The 20,415-nt window shown below is 34.1% G+C and overlaps 2 protein-coding genes across 2 annotated transcripts; one reads left to right on the top strand and one right to left on the bottom strand.

Moving 5' to 3' along the window:
- Positions 1-17,394: 17,394 nt before the first annotated feature.
- Positions 17,395-17,576, top strand: NEUTE1DRAFT_116546 (uncharacterized protein; the record flags this gene model as incomplete). Its single annotated transcript, XM_009851436.1, has 1 exon — positions 17,395-17,576. The coding sequence occupies one exon, from the start codon at positions 17,402-17,404 to the stop codon at positions 17,561-17,563; it is 162 nt and encodes a 53-aa protein (XP_009849738.1).
- Positions 17,577-17,827: 251 nt separating this feature from the next.
- Positions 17,828-19,929, bottom strand: NEUTE1DRAFT_79701 (uncharacterized protein; the record flags this gene model as incomplete). The annotated part of the gene is made up of 2 exons (XM_009851435.1): positions 17,828-19,539; positions 19,576-19,929. 2 exons carry the CDS (start codon positions 19,823-19,825, stop codon positions 17,828-17,830), a joined length of 1,962 nt encoding a protein of 653 aa, XP_009849737.1.
- Positions 19,930-20,415: the final 486 nt, after the last annotated feature.

The raw sequence follows: 20,415 nt of genomic DNA, 5'->3' as shown, positions 1-20,415 counted from the left end.
TCCTTAATTCTATATTCTACTTTTCATTTATATAGTACACTTTAAAGAATTTAAATTTAGCTCCTTCTTTGAATTTAATTTCGTAGTCCTACAATCCTTATATATTACGAATTTAAGGTAGATATACGGGCTAACTAGGCCGTCGGTAGTATAAGTAGTCTAGAAAGGTTAGTTTGTGTAATTTTAGGATAGGGCAAGCTTACGGAGGGCGTTGGAAATAGGGCTTACGGTAGTAAGCCAATCCTAGGCTTATACTAGTGAGCCAACTCCGGGCTTATAATAGTAAGCTAATTCCGGATTTACGAAGTAAATTAACTTTATAATAGTATAAGTAAGCTAACTATAAAGTAGATAGTAGGTATAAGTATAAAGGGACAATTAAAGAACTTAAATTATTAAATAGTTCGATAATAATTAATAGATTATTATTATTAAGACTAGTATTATATACGCATATTTATTATAAACCTTTTAATCTTACCGAATAGTATTAATGATCTTTATACCTTTAACTATCTTATTTAGGTAAATTAGACCGCCGTTCGTTATATATTAATTACTCCCTTTAGCCTATTTTAAATAGTAATTAAAAGTATCTCTTCGCTTTACTATATTTACTATTAGAAATAATAATAATAATATTTCGGGTAAGCCTTTGAATTTCGCTACCCTTTAATAATAGTTTAAGGCTATATAGGAATATATTTTCTAATTTGAAGTTTAATTTAAAGTTGAACCTAGTACCTCCGAAGCGAAGGTAGGAGAAGGAACTACCCCCGTTAATAAATTAAGGATTAAATTATCTATATTTAAAGAGTTTAATAGTTAATAGGCTACCCTTATAGGATTTTTAATTTAAATATATATTTATTTCTACTTCTATATAAATTGGTTTGCTTTTAAATTTAAGAAGGTAGCCTATATAAGTACTCGATTTATAAATAAAGCCTTTATTTAGTACGAGCCTATCCTTAAAAATTATTATAAGAATAGAGATTAAGCTTCGGATTCTATTAAGAAAATTTTAAGTTCCTATAAGGAATTTACTTAGGCCCTCTCCCAAATCTTTAGAGAAAAAGATAAAATTCATAGGGTTTAGGAACGTTTAACCTATTTTTAATAAATTAAATTTACTTTAATTTATACTACGCTTTTTAAATAGACCGTTCTTTATAGTAATATTAATAATAATAAATTAATATAATTATTTTATAATAGCTTTAAAAAAAGAATTAAAGATAAATTCTATAAGGAGGACCGTCCTGAAACTATTAACGTTTATATTAATAAGGTTATTTATATTAATAATTAACTATTTTAGCGAGAATAGGAGAAGAAAAAAAAATAATTACCTTCGTTCTTTTTAAATTTAATATTAATATTAAGAAGAAAAGGATATAAGGAACCTACCTTTCCGGAATTTTTTATATTAGACCCATAGAAATCGATATAGCCTAAATTAATTAAAATAAATAAGACTTTTTAACGGTTAAATATTTTAATTATAATAAGATTAGGTATATAAAGAAAGATTATTATATATTTAAATAATTAAATTAAAAGAAAGTAGAAACTATTATAATAGAAGGAGTTAGGGTAATTAAAATTGCTAGCGCTAAGTATAACTGAAACGATTTAAAAGATATTATAGGTAGAATTATAGATTTCGATTAGGAAGTATAATAAGAGGCTAATAATAAATATAAATAGGAAGGGCTTTAATAAAAAATTTTTAAAGAGGAGGCGTAGAATACCAATATACCCTAAGTATAAACGTACTAAGCCCTAATATAAAAAGAAATTAGTAGCCTCCTTAATATAAACCGAATTCTTTTTATAATTATATATATAATAAATATTATTCTTCTTTTAATATATCCGCTAACTTCTACAATCGAAGAATACTATACCCCCGAATTTATTAATTTATATTAGTACGAATACCCTAATAATTTCGCCGAAGGATATTAAATAGAGTTATTATAGTACTACTTAAATAAGAGTAGAAAGAACGAATTATAGGATAATTTTTAAAAGAGGCGTACAATTATTATTGAAGGGGAATTTTAAACTACTTAAGAAGGATTCCTAGAAATTTTGAGAATATATTAGCCAATTAAAGGGGATATAGTCCAAATATACTCCCTTTACTACGCTTATTACCGGATATTATAATTCTAATATATTACTAATAATTACTATAAATACTATAGGAAAAAGCGGGACAACCGTTTTTAACCTATTTAAAAATTCGATTAATAAAGATAATTTAGACCGGTTATATATATTTTTAGCTAAAGCGATTTATAAATTACCTTTATTATTAACGAATAATTCGTATTTAATTTATAACCTTTCGTAAAGGTCGATAATTAGTTATTACCTAAGAGATTTATTATTCGCCCTCGTAATATCTATACCTATATAGGATAGGGAATAGCCGACTATTATTAATAATAATATTTAATATTTAATTGCCCTATTTATATAAAATAAAAAGTGTAGGATATTAAAAAGGAATTTAATAATTATATTTAGAAAGCTAGAATAATCGAGTGTAAAAATAAAGAAGAAATTGTATATATAGTATAGTTATAGGAATATAATTTATTAAACGAATTTAAATTTAAAGAAGAGGACGCTCTTAATAATTATTATTAGGAATTAGGAAACGGTTTAAGGCCTTTAGAGAGGCCTAACGAAAATTAAATCCTTATATAAAATAAATTATCTAACAATATAATTATTAGAAAAATAAAATTTGAAACCCTATAATATTTATAGAAGTCGCCGCTATAGAAGAAGAAAAATAAAATTAGTAATTTAAAGTCGTAACTTATTAGAAGAATTATTAGGCTTTTATATTAGTAAATTCCGGAATTTAGTTAAACTTTATCTTATTAAAATTTGTTACCTAATTGAGAATTCCCTAGAAAAGGAAGAAAGTTCCTTTTATAGTAAAAGGACCTTTCAAAATATAAATTATAAAATAAGAAATATTACTATTCCCTATTATAGTAGAAGGTAAGACGGTCGAAGTTAATTTCGATATTATTAAAATAAAGCTATTTAAAGATATAATCCTAAGGTACCTATAATATATTATATATAACCTAAATATTAATTAGAAGAAAGGTAATTACTTATATCCTAGGATATACCTAATTATTAATAGGAAAATTGAAGTACGGAAGGAAGCGAACTACGAAGGTATCGTTCCTATAGCCCTACTATAAATAATATAAGAAATTATAATTTATACTATTAATAAAAGTAATAAAATTATAGAAAAAGGATTAATAATATTAATAAAGGTATTAGCAATTAATATTTGGTATAAATTTAACTATTATTAGAATTAATAAGCGGAGAAGCCGAAGATAGTAATTTTAATAGAATATTAAGGATATTAGGCTTTTATTAGTAAATACTTTAAAGGATTACTACTATAAGGATTATAGGATTATAAAATTAAATTTAAGGAAAGAGTTAAGTGTAAATTCTTGAAAGTGTATTATATTAATAAAAAGTAAAATACGGAGTTGAAGAAGTATTTGGATGAAAATTTAAAATAAAGATATATTTTGGAATTTATATTACTAGTAGGGTATTCCATCTTCTTTGTACTGAAAAAGGACGGAAAACTACGCCTTTATATTAATTATAAATAATTAAATTAAAAGATTATAAGAAATAATTATCCACTACCCCTAATCTTATATATCTGAAGTTAATTAGGAGAAGTATAATATTTTATACGCTTTAATCTACTTATTACTTATACCTATATCCGAATTAAGGAAGGAAATAAATAGAAAATAGTATTTTATATACCCTACGGATATTACGAATATTTTATTATACCCTTCGGGTTAATTCATATATTTATAATATTTTAATCCGTTATTAATTATATAATTCGACTCTACCTTAATAAATTCGCTATTTACTATATAAATAATATCCTTATTTATTCTAAAATTCTTATAGAATATAAGGAATATATAAGAAAAATATTAAATGTATTATACAAATACAAACTCTCTATTAATATAGAGAAAAGCGAATTTTATATAAAGGAAATTATATTTTTTAAATACCTAATTTTAAAGAATAAGGTTAGGATAGAACTAAATAAAATAGAAGCCGTATAGAATTGGCTTATACCTAGGAATATAATTAAAGTCCGCGGGTTCCTAAAATTTATTAACTTTTATTATATATTTATATAGGACTATAGGAAGATTGCTAAATCATTATACAAACTTACTAGGAAGGAGGCTATTTTTATATAAAGAAAGGAGGAAGCAAAAGTTTTTAGGGCTATTTACAATACAATTACCGTAGACCCTATATTAAAACTTTCTAACCTAAATAAACCTTTTAAAATTAAAACTAATATATCGAACTATACTATCGGAGGATAATTGGGATAATATAATAAATATAGGAAATTATATTCTATAGCTTTCTTCTCTAAAAAGTTGGAAGGACCCTATTATAATTATCCTATTTATAATAAGGAATTTTTAATTATTATTAAAGCGTTTTAAGAATAGAAGCTATACTTTAATAGAATTATGTATAAAATATAAATCTATATTAATTATAATAATCTTCAATATTTTATAATTATAAAGGTATTTAACGGCCGTTAAATATATTAAGCCAAATTCTTATTAGAATTTAATTTTAAGTTAATTATAAAAAGGGATTAGAGAACGCCCGAATAAATGCTTCAAATTGTCGGGCAAATTATATAAAAGATATAATAAAAGCCTCTATATTATTATTCTAGGAATAAATAAATAGAACGTTTACTTACCCTTTATAGGAATAGGTAGAGTACTGTACTATTTATAGGGTTTAATTATAGGATTCCGGTTATTAAATTACTATTATAATTTCGGAAGAGCAATAGAAATAAAAGGATAATATAGAAGAAGGAATTATCCTTTAGAATAATAAATTATAGTACTATAATAAAGTTTATATTAAGCCCGAATAATACGAAGCGCTTATTATAAGGATATATACATTTAAAATAGAAGGATATATAAGTATTATTAAAACTATAGTATAAATATAATAGTACTACGATTTTCTAAAAATAAAAACCGAAGTAATTCGAATATTATAGGCCTATAAGCGTTATAATAAAACTAGGGTTATAAGATATAAGCTATATAGATTCTTTAAACCCTTAAAAGTCGTAGAAAGGCTGTAGAGTTCAATAACTATAAATTTTATTACTAAATTACTACTATCTACAAATATTATAATAGGAATTACTTATAATAGTATCCTAATAATAGTAAATAGGCTAATTAAATAAAATTACTTTTTACTATACAAAAAAATATAATTAGCAGAGCAATTTATAAATATAATTTATTGGAACGTTACTTCAATATATAATTAGCCGAAGGAATAGATTACAAATAAGGATATTAAATTCGTATCTAAATTTTAGTAAATATTAATAATTAAATTCGGTATTAAGAATAAAATATTAATAGTATATTACCTATAAACGGATAAATAAATAGAAAGGATTAATTAAATTATAGAATAATATTTAAGGAATTATATTAATTTCGAATAAAGTAATTAAGTAGAATTATTACTAGTAGTATAATTAATATATAATATTTCTCCTATAGAAATTATAAAGGTTTTACCTTTCTTTATAAATTATAGGTATAAATTAGAATTTTTTGGAAGGATTAGATACGAACGTCCTTAGAGCTTCAATTAAAGTTGGGAAATTATATATATTATATAAGAAGTTTAAGAAAGAATTAGAATTCGTTCAATAAAAAATAAGCCGGTATTTCAATTTGAAAAAGGCTCAAAAGACCTTACCTTAAGGAGGGGGTTAAAGTCCTTTTATTAATTAAGAACCTTAGGATATAGAAACCCAATAAGAAATTTAACGACTAATAAGTAGGACCCTTCAAAATTAAGAAGAAGATCTCTAATATAGTATATTAATTAAATATTCCTAATACTATAAAATTAAAATCATACTTCTTTTATATTATACTACTAGAATTAGTACTTAAAAATGTACGAATCAATATATACATTAGTATTAAGGATAAAAAAGAGGAATAGGACGTAGAATGAATTTTAGATTCGTAAATAGTAAACGAAGAATTGGAATACCTTATTAAGTAGGAAGGGTTCGGCCTAAAGAATAATATTTAGGAACCTGTTAAGAATTTGAATTACCCTAAAAAGTTAGAAGAATTTTACCAGAAGAACTTAAATTAATTAAAAATAAAAAACTACCCAATTAAGAGGTAAAGAATATCGAAACGTTTAAAGAAACTTAATCCGTAAGCGTAGCGGAAGTAAAAATTTCTATAAATAGTTCTATAATTAAAAGTTTAAGTCCCCCCTCTATAATTCTCTCCTCCTCTTCTAAAACTTTTAATTTAATTATACTACGTAAGGAAAATTTATACCTATAAAACGCTGAATCCTACTATTAACGCTCTAAATCCAATAAACGTACAATTTACTCCTTTAAATTATCGAATTACTTTAAATATTCTTCAATTATATAAAGAAGTTTAATTTTTATTTACTAAATATAAACGAAGGTTATAGTAATACTTTTTATTAAAAATAATTAATAATACTCGTAATTATAACGGAAAGGAACCTTACACTCTATATTAATATTAAAACCGTTATAAAAATATACCCGGCGTATACACTCAACGTACTTTCTATTATTAGAAATTTTTTTATAAGGAAGATGACGATCAGCGTAATAAATATAAGGTATAATAATAATTCCAAACTTCTTAATATTAGTAACTAAATTCCAGTATTTAGACGCCGATCGGGAAGGACGCTTCTAAATACAAAAAATTAATATATTAAATAATATGAAAGAAGGAATAGCTTACTATATCTAGAATAATAAAGGACATAATATATAAAAATAGTAAATTATAATAATAAAGAATTAATAAGCCATTAAGAATGCCGGCTAAGGAAGGGGAATATTATATTACGAACTTAAAATAGATATACAGGCTAATTAGGCCGTTAATAGTACAAGTAGTCCAAAAAGGTTAGTTCGTATAATTTTAGGATAGGGCAAACTTATAGAGGGCGTCGGAAATAGGGCTTATAGTAGTAAGCCAATCCCGGGCTTACGCTAGTAAGCTAACTCCGGGCTTACAATAGTAAACTAACTCCGGGCTTACAAAGTAAGCCAACTTTATAATAGTATAAGTAAGCTAACTATAAAATAGATAGCAAGTACAAGTATAAAAGGACAATTAGAGAATTTAAATTATTAAATAATTTAATAGTAGTTAATAGATTATTATTACCAAGACTAATATTACGTACGCATACTTATTATAAACCTTTTAGCTTTACCGAACAGCACTAATAGTCTTTATACCTTCAACTATCTCACTTAGGCAGATCAGACCGCCGTTCGTTACATTATAGTAGTAATCCTTTAAAGTATTTACTAACGAAAGCCTAATATCCTTAATATTCTATTAAAATTACTATTTTTAACTTTTCGATTTATTAATTCTAATAATAGTTAAATTTATACTAAATATTAACTATTAATACCTCTACTAACATTATTAACCCTTCTTCTATAACTTTATTACTTTTATTAATAATGTAAATTATAATCTCTTATATTACTTATAATAAGGCTATAGGAATAGCGCCTTCGTAATTTACTTCCTTCTATACTCTAATTTTCCTATTAGTAATTAAGTACGTCCTAAAATACAAGTAGCTACCTTCCTTCCAACTAATATCTAGGTTATATATAATATACTATAAATACTTTAGGATTATATCCTTAAATAGCCTTATTTTAATAACGTTAAAACTAATTTCAACCGTTTTACCTTCTATTATAATAAGGAGTAATAATGTTTCCCGATTTACAATTTATATTTCAAAAGGTTTTTTTATTATAAAGGGAACTTTCTTCCTTTTTTTTAGGGAATTTTTAATTAAGTAACGAATTTTAGTAAAATAAAGTTTAATTGAGTTTTAAAATTTATTAATCTAAGAGTCTAATAATTCTTCTAATAGACTACAATTTTAAATCGCTAGTCCTCTTTCCCTTTTTCTATAGCGGCGACCTCTATAAATATTATAGGGTCTCGGATCTTATCTTTCTAATAATTATATTATTAAATAATCCGTTTTATATAGGGACTTAATTTTTACTGGGCCTCTTTAAAGGCCCTAAGCCGTTTCCTAATTCTTAGTAATAGTTACTAAAAACGTCCTCTTCCTTAAGTTTAAATTCGTTTAACGAATTATATTCTTATAATTATACTACGTATATAACTTCCTCTTTATCCTTATATTTAACTACTCTAATATTATAAAAATAATTATTAAATTCCCTTTTAATATCCTAAGCCTTTTACTTTATATAAATAGGGTAATTAAATATTAGGTATTATTACTACTAAGGATTTACTTTTCTTTATTTTAAATAAATATAAACGTTGTAGGGGCGTATAACGAATTTCTTAAATATTAACTAATTATTTACTTATATAAAAGGGCGTAAATTAAATACAAGTTATTTATTTATAATAAGGGCGGTTTATAAGTTACTTTAGTTAAAGGTACGCGTAATTAGCCTAAATTATCCTTACTAATCGAACCTTCGAGTAGGCTAAAAATAATTATCCTGCTTTTTCCTATAATATTCGTAATAATTATTAATAATATACTAAAATTATAATATTTAATAATAAATATAGTAAAGGGGGTATATTTAGGCTATATCCTTTTTAATTAATTAATATACTCCTAAAGTTTCTAAAAGTCCTTCTTAAGTAGCTTAAGGCTCCCCTTTAATAATAATTATACGCTTCTTCTAGAAGTCGTCCTATAATTTATTCTTCCCGTTCTTATTTAAATAGAATTATAATAGCTCTATTTAATATCCTTTAGCAAAGTAATTAGAATAATTATATTAATATAAATTAATAAATTGGTACGTATTAAATTCTTTAATTATAGCTATTAGGGGTAGAATTAAGGGTAGAATAATATTTATTACATATATAATTATAAGGAGAATCCGATCGGTATTAGGAAGGTAATTAATTTCTTTTCATATCGGGGCTTAATATATTTATATTTAGGGTATATCGGTATCCCGCACCTCCTCCTTAGGGTCTTCCTTATTAGGCCTTTCTTATTTATATTTATTATTAGCCTCCTATTATACTTCCTAATCAAAGTCTATAGCTCTATTTATAGTATTTTCTAAATCATTTTAACTATATTCGGTATTAGTAATTTCAATTACCCTAATTCCTTCTATTATAATAATATCTATTTTCTTCTAATTTAATTACTTAAGCGTATAGTAATTTTTTTTCATATACCCAATTTTATTATAATTAAAATATTTAATTTCTAAAAGGTCCTATTTACTTTAATTAATTTGGGCTATATCGATTTCTATAGGTCTAATATAAATAGTTCCGGAAAGATAAATTCCCTACATCCTTTTAATTTTAATATTAGTATTAAATTCAAAAAGAATAAAAGTAATTATTTTTCCTTTCTTCTCCTACTTCTATTAAAATAATTAATTATTAATACGGATAATTTTATTAATATAAGCATTAATCATTTTAAAATAATCCTCTTTATAGAATTCGTCTTTAATTTTTTCTTTAAAGCTATTATAGAATAATTATATTAGTCTATTATTATTAATATTACTATAGAGAATATTCTATTTAAAAAGCGTAGTATAAATTAAAATAAATTTAATTTATTAAAAATAAATTAATCGTTCTTAAACCCTATAAATCTTATCCTTTTCTCTAAAAATTTGGGAGAGGGCCTAAGTAAATTCCTTATAAGAACTTAAGACTTTTTTAATAAAATCCGAAGCCTAATCTCTATTCTTATAGTAGTCCTTAAAAATAGACTTATATTAAATAAGGGCTTTATTTATAAATTGAATATCGGTGTAAACTACCTTCTCAAATTTAAAGGTAAACCAATTTTTATAGAAGTAAAGGTAAATATATATTTAAATTAAAAATCCTATAAGGGTAACCTATTAGTTATCGAATTCTTTAAGTACGGATAATTTAATTTTTAGTCTATTAACGGAGGTAGTTCCCTCTCCTACCTTTACTTTAGAGGTACCGGGTTTAGCCTTAAATTAAACTTTAAACTAGAGAATATATTCCTATATAGCCTTAAATTGCTACTAAAGGGTAATAAAATTTAAGGGCTTACCCAAAGTATTATTATTATTATTTCTAGTGGTAAATATAGTAAAACGAAGAAATACTTTTAATTATTATTTAAAATAGGCTAAAGGGAAAAGTTAATATATAATAAATAGCGGTCTAATCTACTTAAATAAAATAGTTAAAGGTATAAAGACTATTAATACTATTTAGTAAAGCTAAAAGGTTTATAATAAGTATATATATATAATATTAGTCTCAATAATAATAATCTATTGTATTAACTATTATCAAACTATCTAATAATTTAAATTCTTTAATAATCTTTTTATACCTATTCGTCCTACTATAAAATATCTATTTTCAATTGTCTACGTAATTATAAACCCCGTAATCTATATTAATAGTTCACTCTAGTGTTATAGCTTACCGTAAGCCCTGGCTTACCTATAAATACTAGTTTACTATAAGTATTAGCTTATTAGTGAGCTACCTATATAGGTAAGCTACCTACTGCGCCCTTCTGGGCTATCCCCTAGTTTGTAAGTTATACTAGCTATTTACGGGCGGGGCTATCGCGTCCCGAGGGTCTGGGCGGCCCTTGTATTGCTTAAGTTCGTAATACTCTAAGCTAGCGGACCGCGGGCTAGGCCGCTACTATTATATTACTATATTAGATTATTAAGAGGGTCGATTACGCCTTTTTCTTATAAAAGTATTAAATTTTAATCTTCTCTAGCGAGAATTCAACCGTATTCTCTCCGCCCTTCCAAATTATTAGGTCCAACTCCTCCTACGCCTTAGCGGTAGATTCTTCTAAGGTAGTACTAAAAGTAAGGATAATATAATTATTAATATATCTGAATTTCGAGGATTCGTTACTAAGCCTATAGATTAGCTCAATATAGAGCAAGTGGAGAATAGGGGAGGCTAGTAAACCCTATAGCAGGCCGTAGAGGATTAGGTCCATTAATGCAAGTATCTTAAATATTCTAATATAAGCCTTACGGTCGGTTATAAAGGATTCGACCTACCGAACAATAAAGACCGGCTACCCTTGCTCGCGTAATTGTAGGAGGAGGCGTTTCTTAAGTACAACGTTGAAAGTACCTTTAGCGTCCGCTATTATTAGAGTAGCTATAAGGCCCCGGCCAAAGATATCCTTAATATTATAAAGGAGGGCGCTAATAATATTAGTTGCGGAATGTTTGGGGTAGGCGCCTATTTATTAGGAGTGGAGAACGCTATATTTAACTACTAGTTAAGCTATTCGACGTACTATTATTCTTTTTAAACCTTTTCCTGGGTATAAGAAGAGGGAGATAGGCCTCTATCCTTTAATAGTAGCCGGATTCTTATTTAGCTTTAAAATTATTATTACCTCCGCCTTATAGAAAGCCCGGGGGTAGTAATTAATCCGGACGTAGCCTTAGTATAGGGTTTGGACTGGGGAGGAAATAGATTCCTATATAGCCTTTAATATCTTTACTATTATACTATTAGTGCTAAGGGATATATTACCAACCCTATAAAAGTACTAATAAATTTTATTAATATATATAGCTATAAACTAGGGTAGGTAGCAGTAGGGGACCGTAGAAGCCCAACTATTATAAATATTATTGTCCGCTAAGTTTCTTTCTAGGAGCTTCTTACATAGTAAGTTCGCCTTCTCTTTTAGGTTTATTACAAAGCTCCCGTCCGGAGCTTATAAAACGGAGGGGTTTAATTATTCCCGGGGTTTATACTAATTAATAATATGGTAAATATCTTTATTAATAACAGCGTTACTAATAATACTCTTCTAGAAGTTTCTCTTTGCCTGCCTAACCGCCTTCTTAAATTCTTATTATAGTATTTTAATTCTTTTTAGGTTTAGGGAGTAGTTATTGCGCTTATAGTTCCGGAAAGCCCGTACTATAGTAGCTACGTCTTTATTCTACTACTTTACTCCCTTATTTAATTTAAATAATTTATAAGTTACTTCTAGAATTTATTTAAGTACCCCGGTAATACCTTCTACTAGGTATTCGAAGTCTTTAACAGTATCCACCACTAGTTGAAGGGTATTTATAAAGAAAGAAATACTTTTAATATACTTTTTTTATAAATTTAAAGTCTTTTTTAAAATTTAAATACCGGTAGGGGGAGACTAGTTATTTAATTAGAATATTAGAGAGGATAGGGAAATAGTTCGTTGAAATATCTAGGTCGTCTACTACCTAGTAGGTTATAAGGGGGATATTTATTAGTATAAAATCAATAGTATTATTTAAATTATAAGTTAAGACGCTTATTGGACTCGCAATATCGAACCCTTTATTAGCTATAAGATTAATAATAAAAGTACTGCCCTCTATTATTTAGGAACCAGATTACTAAAAATAGTATTTAGCATTAAAATCGCCCATAATAAAAGTTCTCAGGGCCGGCTCCTACTAGTCTAAAGCTTCTAAATTAGTTTTATTGCTAATCTACTGGTAGATATTAATAAAAATAATCCTACGTACTATAGTTTATAGGATATTTCTATTAATTCGGCCTTTTGGGTTGAAAGTAATTATAGCGAAGCCTTTTTTAATATATATAAATATTCGGGGCTCCGTAGTCGCTTCTTCGATTTAAGAGTAGATTAACGAAAAAAAGGAATAAGGTCCGAAGGAAAAGGTCTGTGGAACTCCCTCTTTCGAAACCTATACTTATAGTTCTTATAGTAAAATAATATTTACACCTTCCGTCGAAGCTATATAGAGGGTAATTGTATATATACTTAAACTTTTTACTATATTCGTTTAAAAGATTTGGAGTTTAAGTATATTAAATTAGGCGGAGGGTTATTATCAGTATCCTTCTATTAATATTAGAAGGCAGCCTTAACCGTCGGCTATCAGTATTGAGTAGACCTCTAGAGGCTTTTAGAATTGGAGGATTCCTCTACGATTTAGGCTTCCAATATAGTAAAGTCTTCTATTATCGGCTATAGCTAGGAGCGGGATAAAATATTCGAATTTTTAGGGCCGGAGGGCGCCGAATCATTATTGGATAAATCTATAGCCTTTCTTAAATTTATACTATTAATTTTATTATATCGCTTCTGCCCAACGACCTTAATATCTCCATAAATCTACTTAAATAACCGTACGTAGCTACTATTATATTTTACTAATCTAACCCTATAGTTTAAATAGGTAGTAGGGTAGGGCCTACAATAATTAACGTACTAGAGGGGGTTAGTACAAACCTCCTTCAAATATCCGGCCTTACTATAATCTTTATAAACCCGAAGGCGGATATAACCCTAGTAGCCGTACTAATTAAAATATTCTAGGTACTATAGGAATAATTTCTTCTTATTTATAAACTATAATATACTATTAGTATTAAAGAGTTTAAAAGAGGCTTATAGGGTATTAAAAGCAACGAGCTACGTAGTATAGTAGTGGGTATTCGTATTATAGTTTAGGGAGATACGGACGTATATTAGCTTGTTACTAGTTTGGATATAAACTTCCTCTATAATATATTCGGTAGTAAGTATAACCGTATTATTACTAAAGCGGATCTTTATTGGAATGCCGGGGACCGTGTACATTACCCAACGCTTTAGTAATTTAATATTAGTACCTAAAATAAATTTAATATTGTGAGAACGTTCTATAATCGCCGCCTTAATATTTTTATTTTAGAGAACGAAGGTAAAATTAAACCGGATAGTATAGTAAGTAGTAATATCCTCTAAGCGGAGACCGAGGAGTTTAACTACTTTACGTTATATTATATATATAGTAATATCTTTATATAAGAATTGGGAGTCTATTCGAATAAAAATATAACTATCCAGTTTTAGGGTTAGGGTTGGGGGAGTAGGGTAATTTTAACCTTCTAAATGCGGGAAGAAACGTTATTAAGCTTAAATAGTATATTTTTAGTAGCAGTATTAGCGAAGGAGGTAAGGGGTCTTATAGTAGCGGTTGGGCGGGTAGGTAGAGTAGGGCGGGAATCCGGGGTAGCGGGGGAGTATAGGGTAGGCGGGGCCGAAAAGTGGAGGGTAAGTAGGGCTAGAAAGTGTAGGGTAGGCAGGGCCGAAAAGTAGGGGGTAGGTAGTAAAGTAGAAATTTTCTACCGGATAGCGTTAGTAAGGATTCGGGAAAGGGCGTCGGCCTAAGCCTGGTGCGCCGGCGAACGGGTAGCGAAGCGCTCCGCCTAAGAGTTAATAGCCTCTACGAAAGCCTTAAAAACGTCCGTTTAAGCGATAGCAAGGTCGGCGGTCTCCCTAATAGCTACGAATAGTTCTTAAGCAATAGTATTATTAGTAGTTGGGGCGTTACAGCGGTCTTCCTCGGTGCGAAGCCTCTTGGACTTCGATTGCGGCGCTATTATAGTTGCTAGCGGCGTACAACTTGCCGCGGGGGGTAGAGAGGGATTAGGAGGAAGGCTTAAGGGGGTTTTGGCCGTATTGGCCTCGTCGTCGGGCATTTTGCAATGCTTCCAAGGTGAGAGGGATCGACTGTAAAGACGGCGATTTTGGTAGCGTTAAGGTTTTTGCGGGGGTCTGGGCGACAGTACTAACACTTGGCGCCAAGACTTTTAGTTGTAGGAGGAAGGATGACCCCAGTAGAGTCAGGACTATAACCTTCGGTAAAGGTACGAATATAACGCAAATATGAAGCACAAATCGGGAGAAGAGCAGAAAGAAGCATAGGTCAACTGAAACCACCCACCCAGTTCTATACTTTTTTACGCAAGACACTCACAAGTTTTCAATGTAATAATGATACGATAATCCTGTTGTCCAACACATTCTCCGCTGCTCTCTCCGGGCCCCCTTCTCCTACTGGAATTGAATCCCCCTTGCTTCTGACGTGCATATTGCCATTATATGAACATGGGCCCCTGAACATGCACAATTCTCGACTCCTCCCGGACCGTAACCTAGATCTCCGCGGATGGAGATGGGAGGTAAAAGACGGAAAGACGATGAAGCGGGGATGTCCAAGCAAGTGAGCGGGCCGAGCTCGCTCGGTGGACGTTGGGTGTTTGGGAGATACTCCCAACATACAAACATACCATGAACGTACGACTCTATGACAAACTAGAGACAAATAGCAAGCTTTCCTGTTTTTGAAACCTTTCTATTGCATCGAGCCTAAAACCGTCATACATGATCCCTCAAGGTATAAACTGATGTGATCGTAGTAAAAGTATCTATGATGAGGTCGTCTTTTCTCCCAAATAGAAATGTGTCGCGACATTCCGATCTACTGTGCCGTTAGACAGCCTGGAAATGCATGAAACGCCACGTTGACGCTACATGGAAGATTTGTGAGAACTTGAACAAGGGAAAATCCTGATTTTGTCGACGGACTTCTCGATGCGTGCTTTTGGATGACATAATAATGGTAGGTTTAACGGGAATGGAACGCACCAAGAACAGACTGGAGGAAAGGACAGAATGTTTGGGTGAAGAGTAACTGCCGTGTACGTATAGCGTACCTGCCTTTATTTTCTCCCAGTATCGTTCCTTCCTGAGGAGAACAAACTCAGGTAGGTACCACGAGGCACCTTTTTGAGGAAGGCAACTCTAATGTCCAGCTCAGTCCCAATTTCAGAACAATCATCCATTTTTCCGAACTTGTGCTACTAAAAATTTATCGAGATCTCGGCAAGCGTAACATCTGATTGCTTTTTTTCCCAACCATTCGACCGGCACTCATCAATCAAAAAGTGTCAACCAGCTTCTCAATGGTTAGTAGTTCGTCCGTAAAACGACACAAACCCAGAAACTCGCTCTTTTGTTCACACAATCCGTTCCGCCGTTCCCCCGCATTGATCATTTGTCTCATCCACTCCCGCTCTTATATAGACAGTTGCGGAAAGACAAATGAACGAGCGGACGGCTCATGGCCGAAAAACTATACGCTCCGCCACAGACGCGAGACAGACGAGAAGAATGAACCCGGCGTAAAAGACGGCAGGACACGGCCGGCACAGAGTAGGGTCGGTAAGACAGGTAATGCCGGCAGACTAGCTATGTATACTGGAGCTGTTCATCATGCAGAGAATTCATACAGTAGGTGAAAATTGAGAGTAAGTAGAGGTAGGTACTGAAGTGATGAAAGTGCCATCGATATGTGCATTTTCCCTCTTCCCTCCACAGCCGGGTGAGGCCACCCGGGTTGCGAAATACCCCCGTTCCCGCTTACGGACTGTACAGAACAAACATGAGATACAGGCTACAAAGGCGTGAGAGATGGGAATACTAGGTATAACTTTCATCCCATAACCGGCAACGGAGTGAAACCTAGCAGGAAGTTAAGGAAAAGGGTTGAGATAGAAGAGTTACCATATCCAAAAGGATACCCTGTTAGCAGCAGAAAAGGGCGACGAGTTGCTCATCCCCATCAGGGATCGCCGATAGAGCTTTTGTGGGTGGAGAAGCTGTTGGTTCTACAAGTGATCGTGATCGTAGAGAGTCATGAGATTAGGGGATGTATATAGGGTACTACTTAGTAATTGCTCATAGGCTGGTGGTAGGGGGTGTGTATATGTTACATTCAATCAGCCAAAGATTGAACCAAGATGAGATGATATGACTGGCGACATTGCTTCCTCTAAGATGGAACAAACCGGAATCACAGGCAGATTTATAACTTGTGAGAGTCTAGAGAGGAAAATGATATCTGATTTTCTGGTCAGCCAAGCCCTTATCCACTCTCTTCATGGTGCTTCTATACCTGCCGGGTGCTTTTGCTAAGGTCCGTTGCGGGTGGCTGGCTGGTGTTATGGTTTATGAATGGACCTAAATCGGTGGTGGAATCTCCTAATTTTGCATTACTATGACTTCTCTGGGGACGTCGAAAGTCACGATAGTATCATAATTAAGACATGATTATATGAATCTATATACAGCGAAAGATGATGAGAACTGTGTTTTAGATAAGTCGGGCCAAATACCGTCCAAAAACATAACGCCATTCTCCGTGAATGTGGTATCTCTAGAAATCCTAGCATAAGCAATTTAGTTCAGTGATTTCGATCAAAAGCCAAGGGGTGAAGGCAACCTTGACCCACTCATGATCATTTTTATGCTTCCTTCCTCTTTCCCTCAACTTCTCAAGCCCCGTTAAACGGTCATGAAACATGCGAATCGTCCAAAACACCCATGCAAAATGCGCAGGCCAAAGCGAATCCGTAATCACAATCTCCCTTCACGCACATACGTTCTCAATGGAGGTAATTCGTTGCGAGACCTCCTCTCTCATCCGCCCTATCCCCGTCACCAGTCACAGACAAGAGACAACGGCGCGGGCGCCGACGCCATTCGCCAATAGGCAATGGGTAAGTCTGCGAGATCCTATCAAAGGACAGGATGCACGCCTGAGACGCAATTATGGCCTGATGTCTTGCCGGTCTCCTCTGCCGCACTCCACCTCCCTAAACCGTTCAGAAATCTGAATGTGTATTCGTGCAAGTATGCGCGGGTAGCTTAGGGTTATTCTCATTCTCGCAGTTGCGTAGGAATTTCATCCCCGGGTACTAACGTGCAGTACGTACGGATAGAGCCCTGATCCGAATGTACCGCGGAGAAAATGCAATCAGTAAAGACTGCGGAAAACAGCAGCGATCGACCCTTTGTCGTACTTGACGTATTTTCCCTTTCCCTTGTCGATCTCGTGGTAACGATCCCAGAATCGATTGTAAAGCGGCTCGAGCATGTGCTGAACATCCTGTGCAAGCATCTGGCGCACCTCTTTCTCCATGGTGAACTGCTTGTGACGGGCAACCATGTCTTCGAAGCCGGAATTGAAGGCCGTGAACATGCCCTTGATTTTCTCCTTATCCTTGGAGCTGAGGCCCTTCATGATCGAAGCCGAGCTTACCATGCCCTGACCGGAACCCGGGCGCGCGGTGCGGTTGGTATGGACCGTATCAAACAGATGGATACTGATTTCCTTGCAGGTCTCGGTGTAGAGAGCAGTGGCCTTTTTTCTCCATACGTCGAGCACTTGGAGGCGAGACTGGAGAAGGGTTACCAGGCCAGATTCGTTGATCATACGCTCAATAACGGTGACATTGTTAGCCAGGAACACACCAATGACTGCCTTCTTCTGCTGATATAGGACACGAGCACGGGCATCCAGCGAAGAAAGGAGGGTCTCGATGGTGTCGGCACAGTAGTGGGCAAAGATCTCTTGCCCGTCCGCACCGACATCGAACGAAACGAGGCTGGGGATGGTGTCGGTAGCCCCTCCTTTGGATGCAGCGGCCGACTTCCAGCCGCCATCGCCGATGGAAATCATGATGCTGGATATCGGCCGCAAGAAGTTGACCATGGACTGCAACCGCTGCATGGTTTGTGTTGCGAGCGGGGTGGGCGCGCCATCCGCGGGCAGCGTCTGCAGGCTGTTGACTTGGCGCTTGGTCTCCTCGAGCAAGTCGACGAGCGATGATTTGGCCGTTTCCCGGATGGGCTTCAGGGCCGCAGCAAGAGAGCTCTTCAGCTCGCCCGTTCGGTTCTCAAGGTTACTGGACAGACTGGAAATGATCTCGACGATCTCATATGCGAGGTAGCAGTCTGTGGTGATATGCGACTTGATGTGACTGTTCAGTTCCCGAAGGGTCCTGCCCAGCTCCACCAGGGCTGGTTGACATGTTGCCTGAAAGACAGGGCCCCAGTCCTCCCTCATGAAGATGCTGCAGATGTTGTCGTACTCGGCTAGGAATAGACCCTCCATGGCCTGGGCGTAGGTTCCCATACCGTTGGTGCCCGCCCTGTATACTGCCTCTGGAGTCTTTTTCTTGGCTGTGTTGGTGCTTGCCGTAGCCAGGTTGCCCAAAGTTGATAGCAGGTACTGAGCCCGGACTTCGGCATAGATCTTGATGACGGGCGACTCTTGCGAGCTTCCTGCCCCAGTGTTCTGTTGGTGCACCCCGGTAAGGTATGAGTTCACGAGACCTAGCCTGGTGATCTTTTCTTGGGAGAGCACCGGGAAGGGCATGTTCTTGGTGAGATAGTGTAGAGGCTCGATGGCTCGGGGTGTTTCGCTCCGTAGTAGTTTGTCGAATGAACTCTCAAGTTGGGAATTTCCAGTCTTGACTAGACGCTGAAGGTCGGCGACGGTTTGCTGCGTTGATCGAAGATTGGAAGCCTTCATGTCATTCAATGCCTTGTTCAGGCGCTTGATAGATGCCAGGTAGTTGGGGAGGCCGGCCTTTTCAGGGCCCATGCGGATGATTTGTTCTTCGTCATTCTTACTGTCGGCGGGGGATCGTAGTTTTTCGATGGCGGCGATCACGGCGTCGATGTCTACGTACAGTAATTCAACGGTCAGCTTCAATCGACGATGAACAAGATACGGGGATGAAGGGCCGGGTGACTTGCTGTTGCCTAGAACCTGAAGCTTCTTAGTCTCGCCACTGAGAGGCCCGGCAACATCCCGAACACTCTTGCCGGTGGCATCCAGCCTTGCCAGGCAGGCCTGAATCTTCTTGGTGAGTTGGGATGTCTTTTCGAGGCGCGAGTTAAGGACGTCAACTTCTGCCCGGGCTTCCTCGTCGGCAGCGAGGCGGCCGTTAATGAGGCCGACAGCCATAGTTGCGATGTTGTGGCGCGATCCGAACCAAACTAAGACGCGCTACGCGCTTCGATCGTCGGTGTGTGGTACGGTGATTCGGACGTCGGCAGCGGGACTCGGACAGGGAGGACGGCAGGGTAACGAGGATCGGAAGTCGGGAGTAGTCCGTTGATGTCAGGCAGCACGGCCCGGTACGTAGAGGTAGGTAGGTAGGTCATCGTCGGGCAGGCCAGGCCTTTGACGCCCAGTTGGCCCCCTGGCGCCCCCTAAACGCTAGGCGCGAGCCGCTCGCTTAGCGGAGGGGCCCGGACCACCTCCAAGTCCACCAAGCACAGGGGGACAAAGGCCAGGTTGCACCAAACAGTCCGGGGCGAGCAGGCGGGAGGGGATCCGCCAATCCGCCCCGCTTCCCCCGTGAGCGCGGGGCCGAAAGGGACCTAAGGGAAGGGCTGTGCCAAAGCTGCAGCAGCGCCCCACTATCTCGCAGCAGCTCCACTCATTGCACGATACGGACTTCTTCCCGACGGGAACCCCCCACAAGAGAAAGACGGGAGCTGGAGTCACTCTTTTTTTTTTTTTCCTCCCCTCCATCCTTCCATCCATACTGC

Source organism: Neurospora tetrasperma (assembly GCF_000213175.1).
Source record: "Neurospora tetrasperma FGSC 2508 unplaced genomic scaffold NEUTE1scaffold_2, whole genome shotgun sequence".
NCBI classification, from domain to species: domain Eukaryota; kingdom Fungi; phylum Ascomycota; class Sordariomycetes; order Sordariales; family Sordariaceae; genus Neurospora; species Neurospora tetrasperma.
Note: the sequence above shows the minus strand (reverse complement) of the source record. Positions and strands in the feature narration are given on the sequence as shown.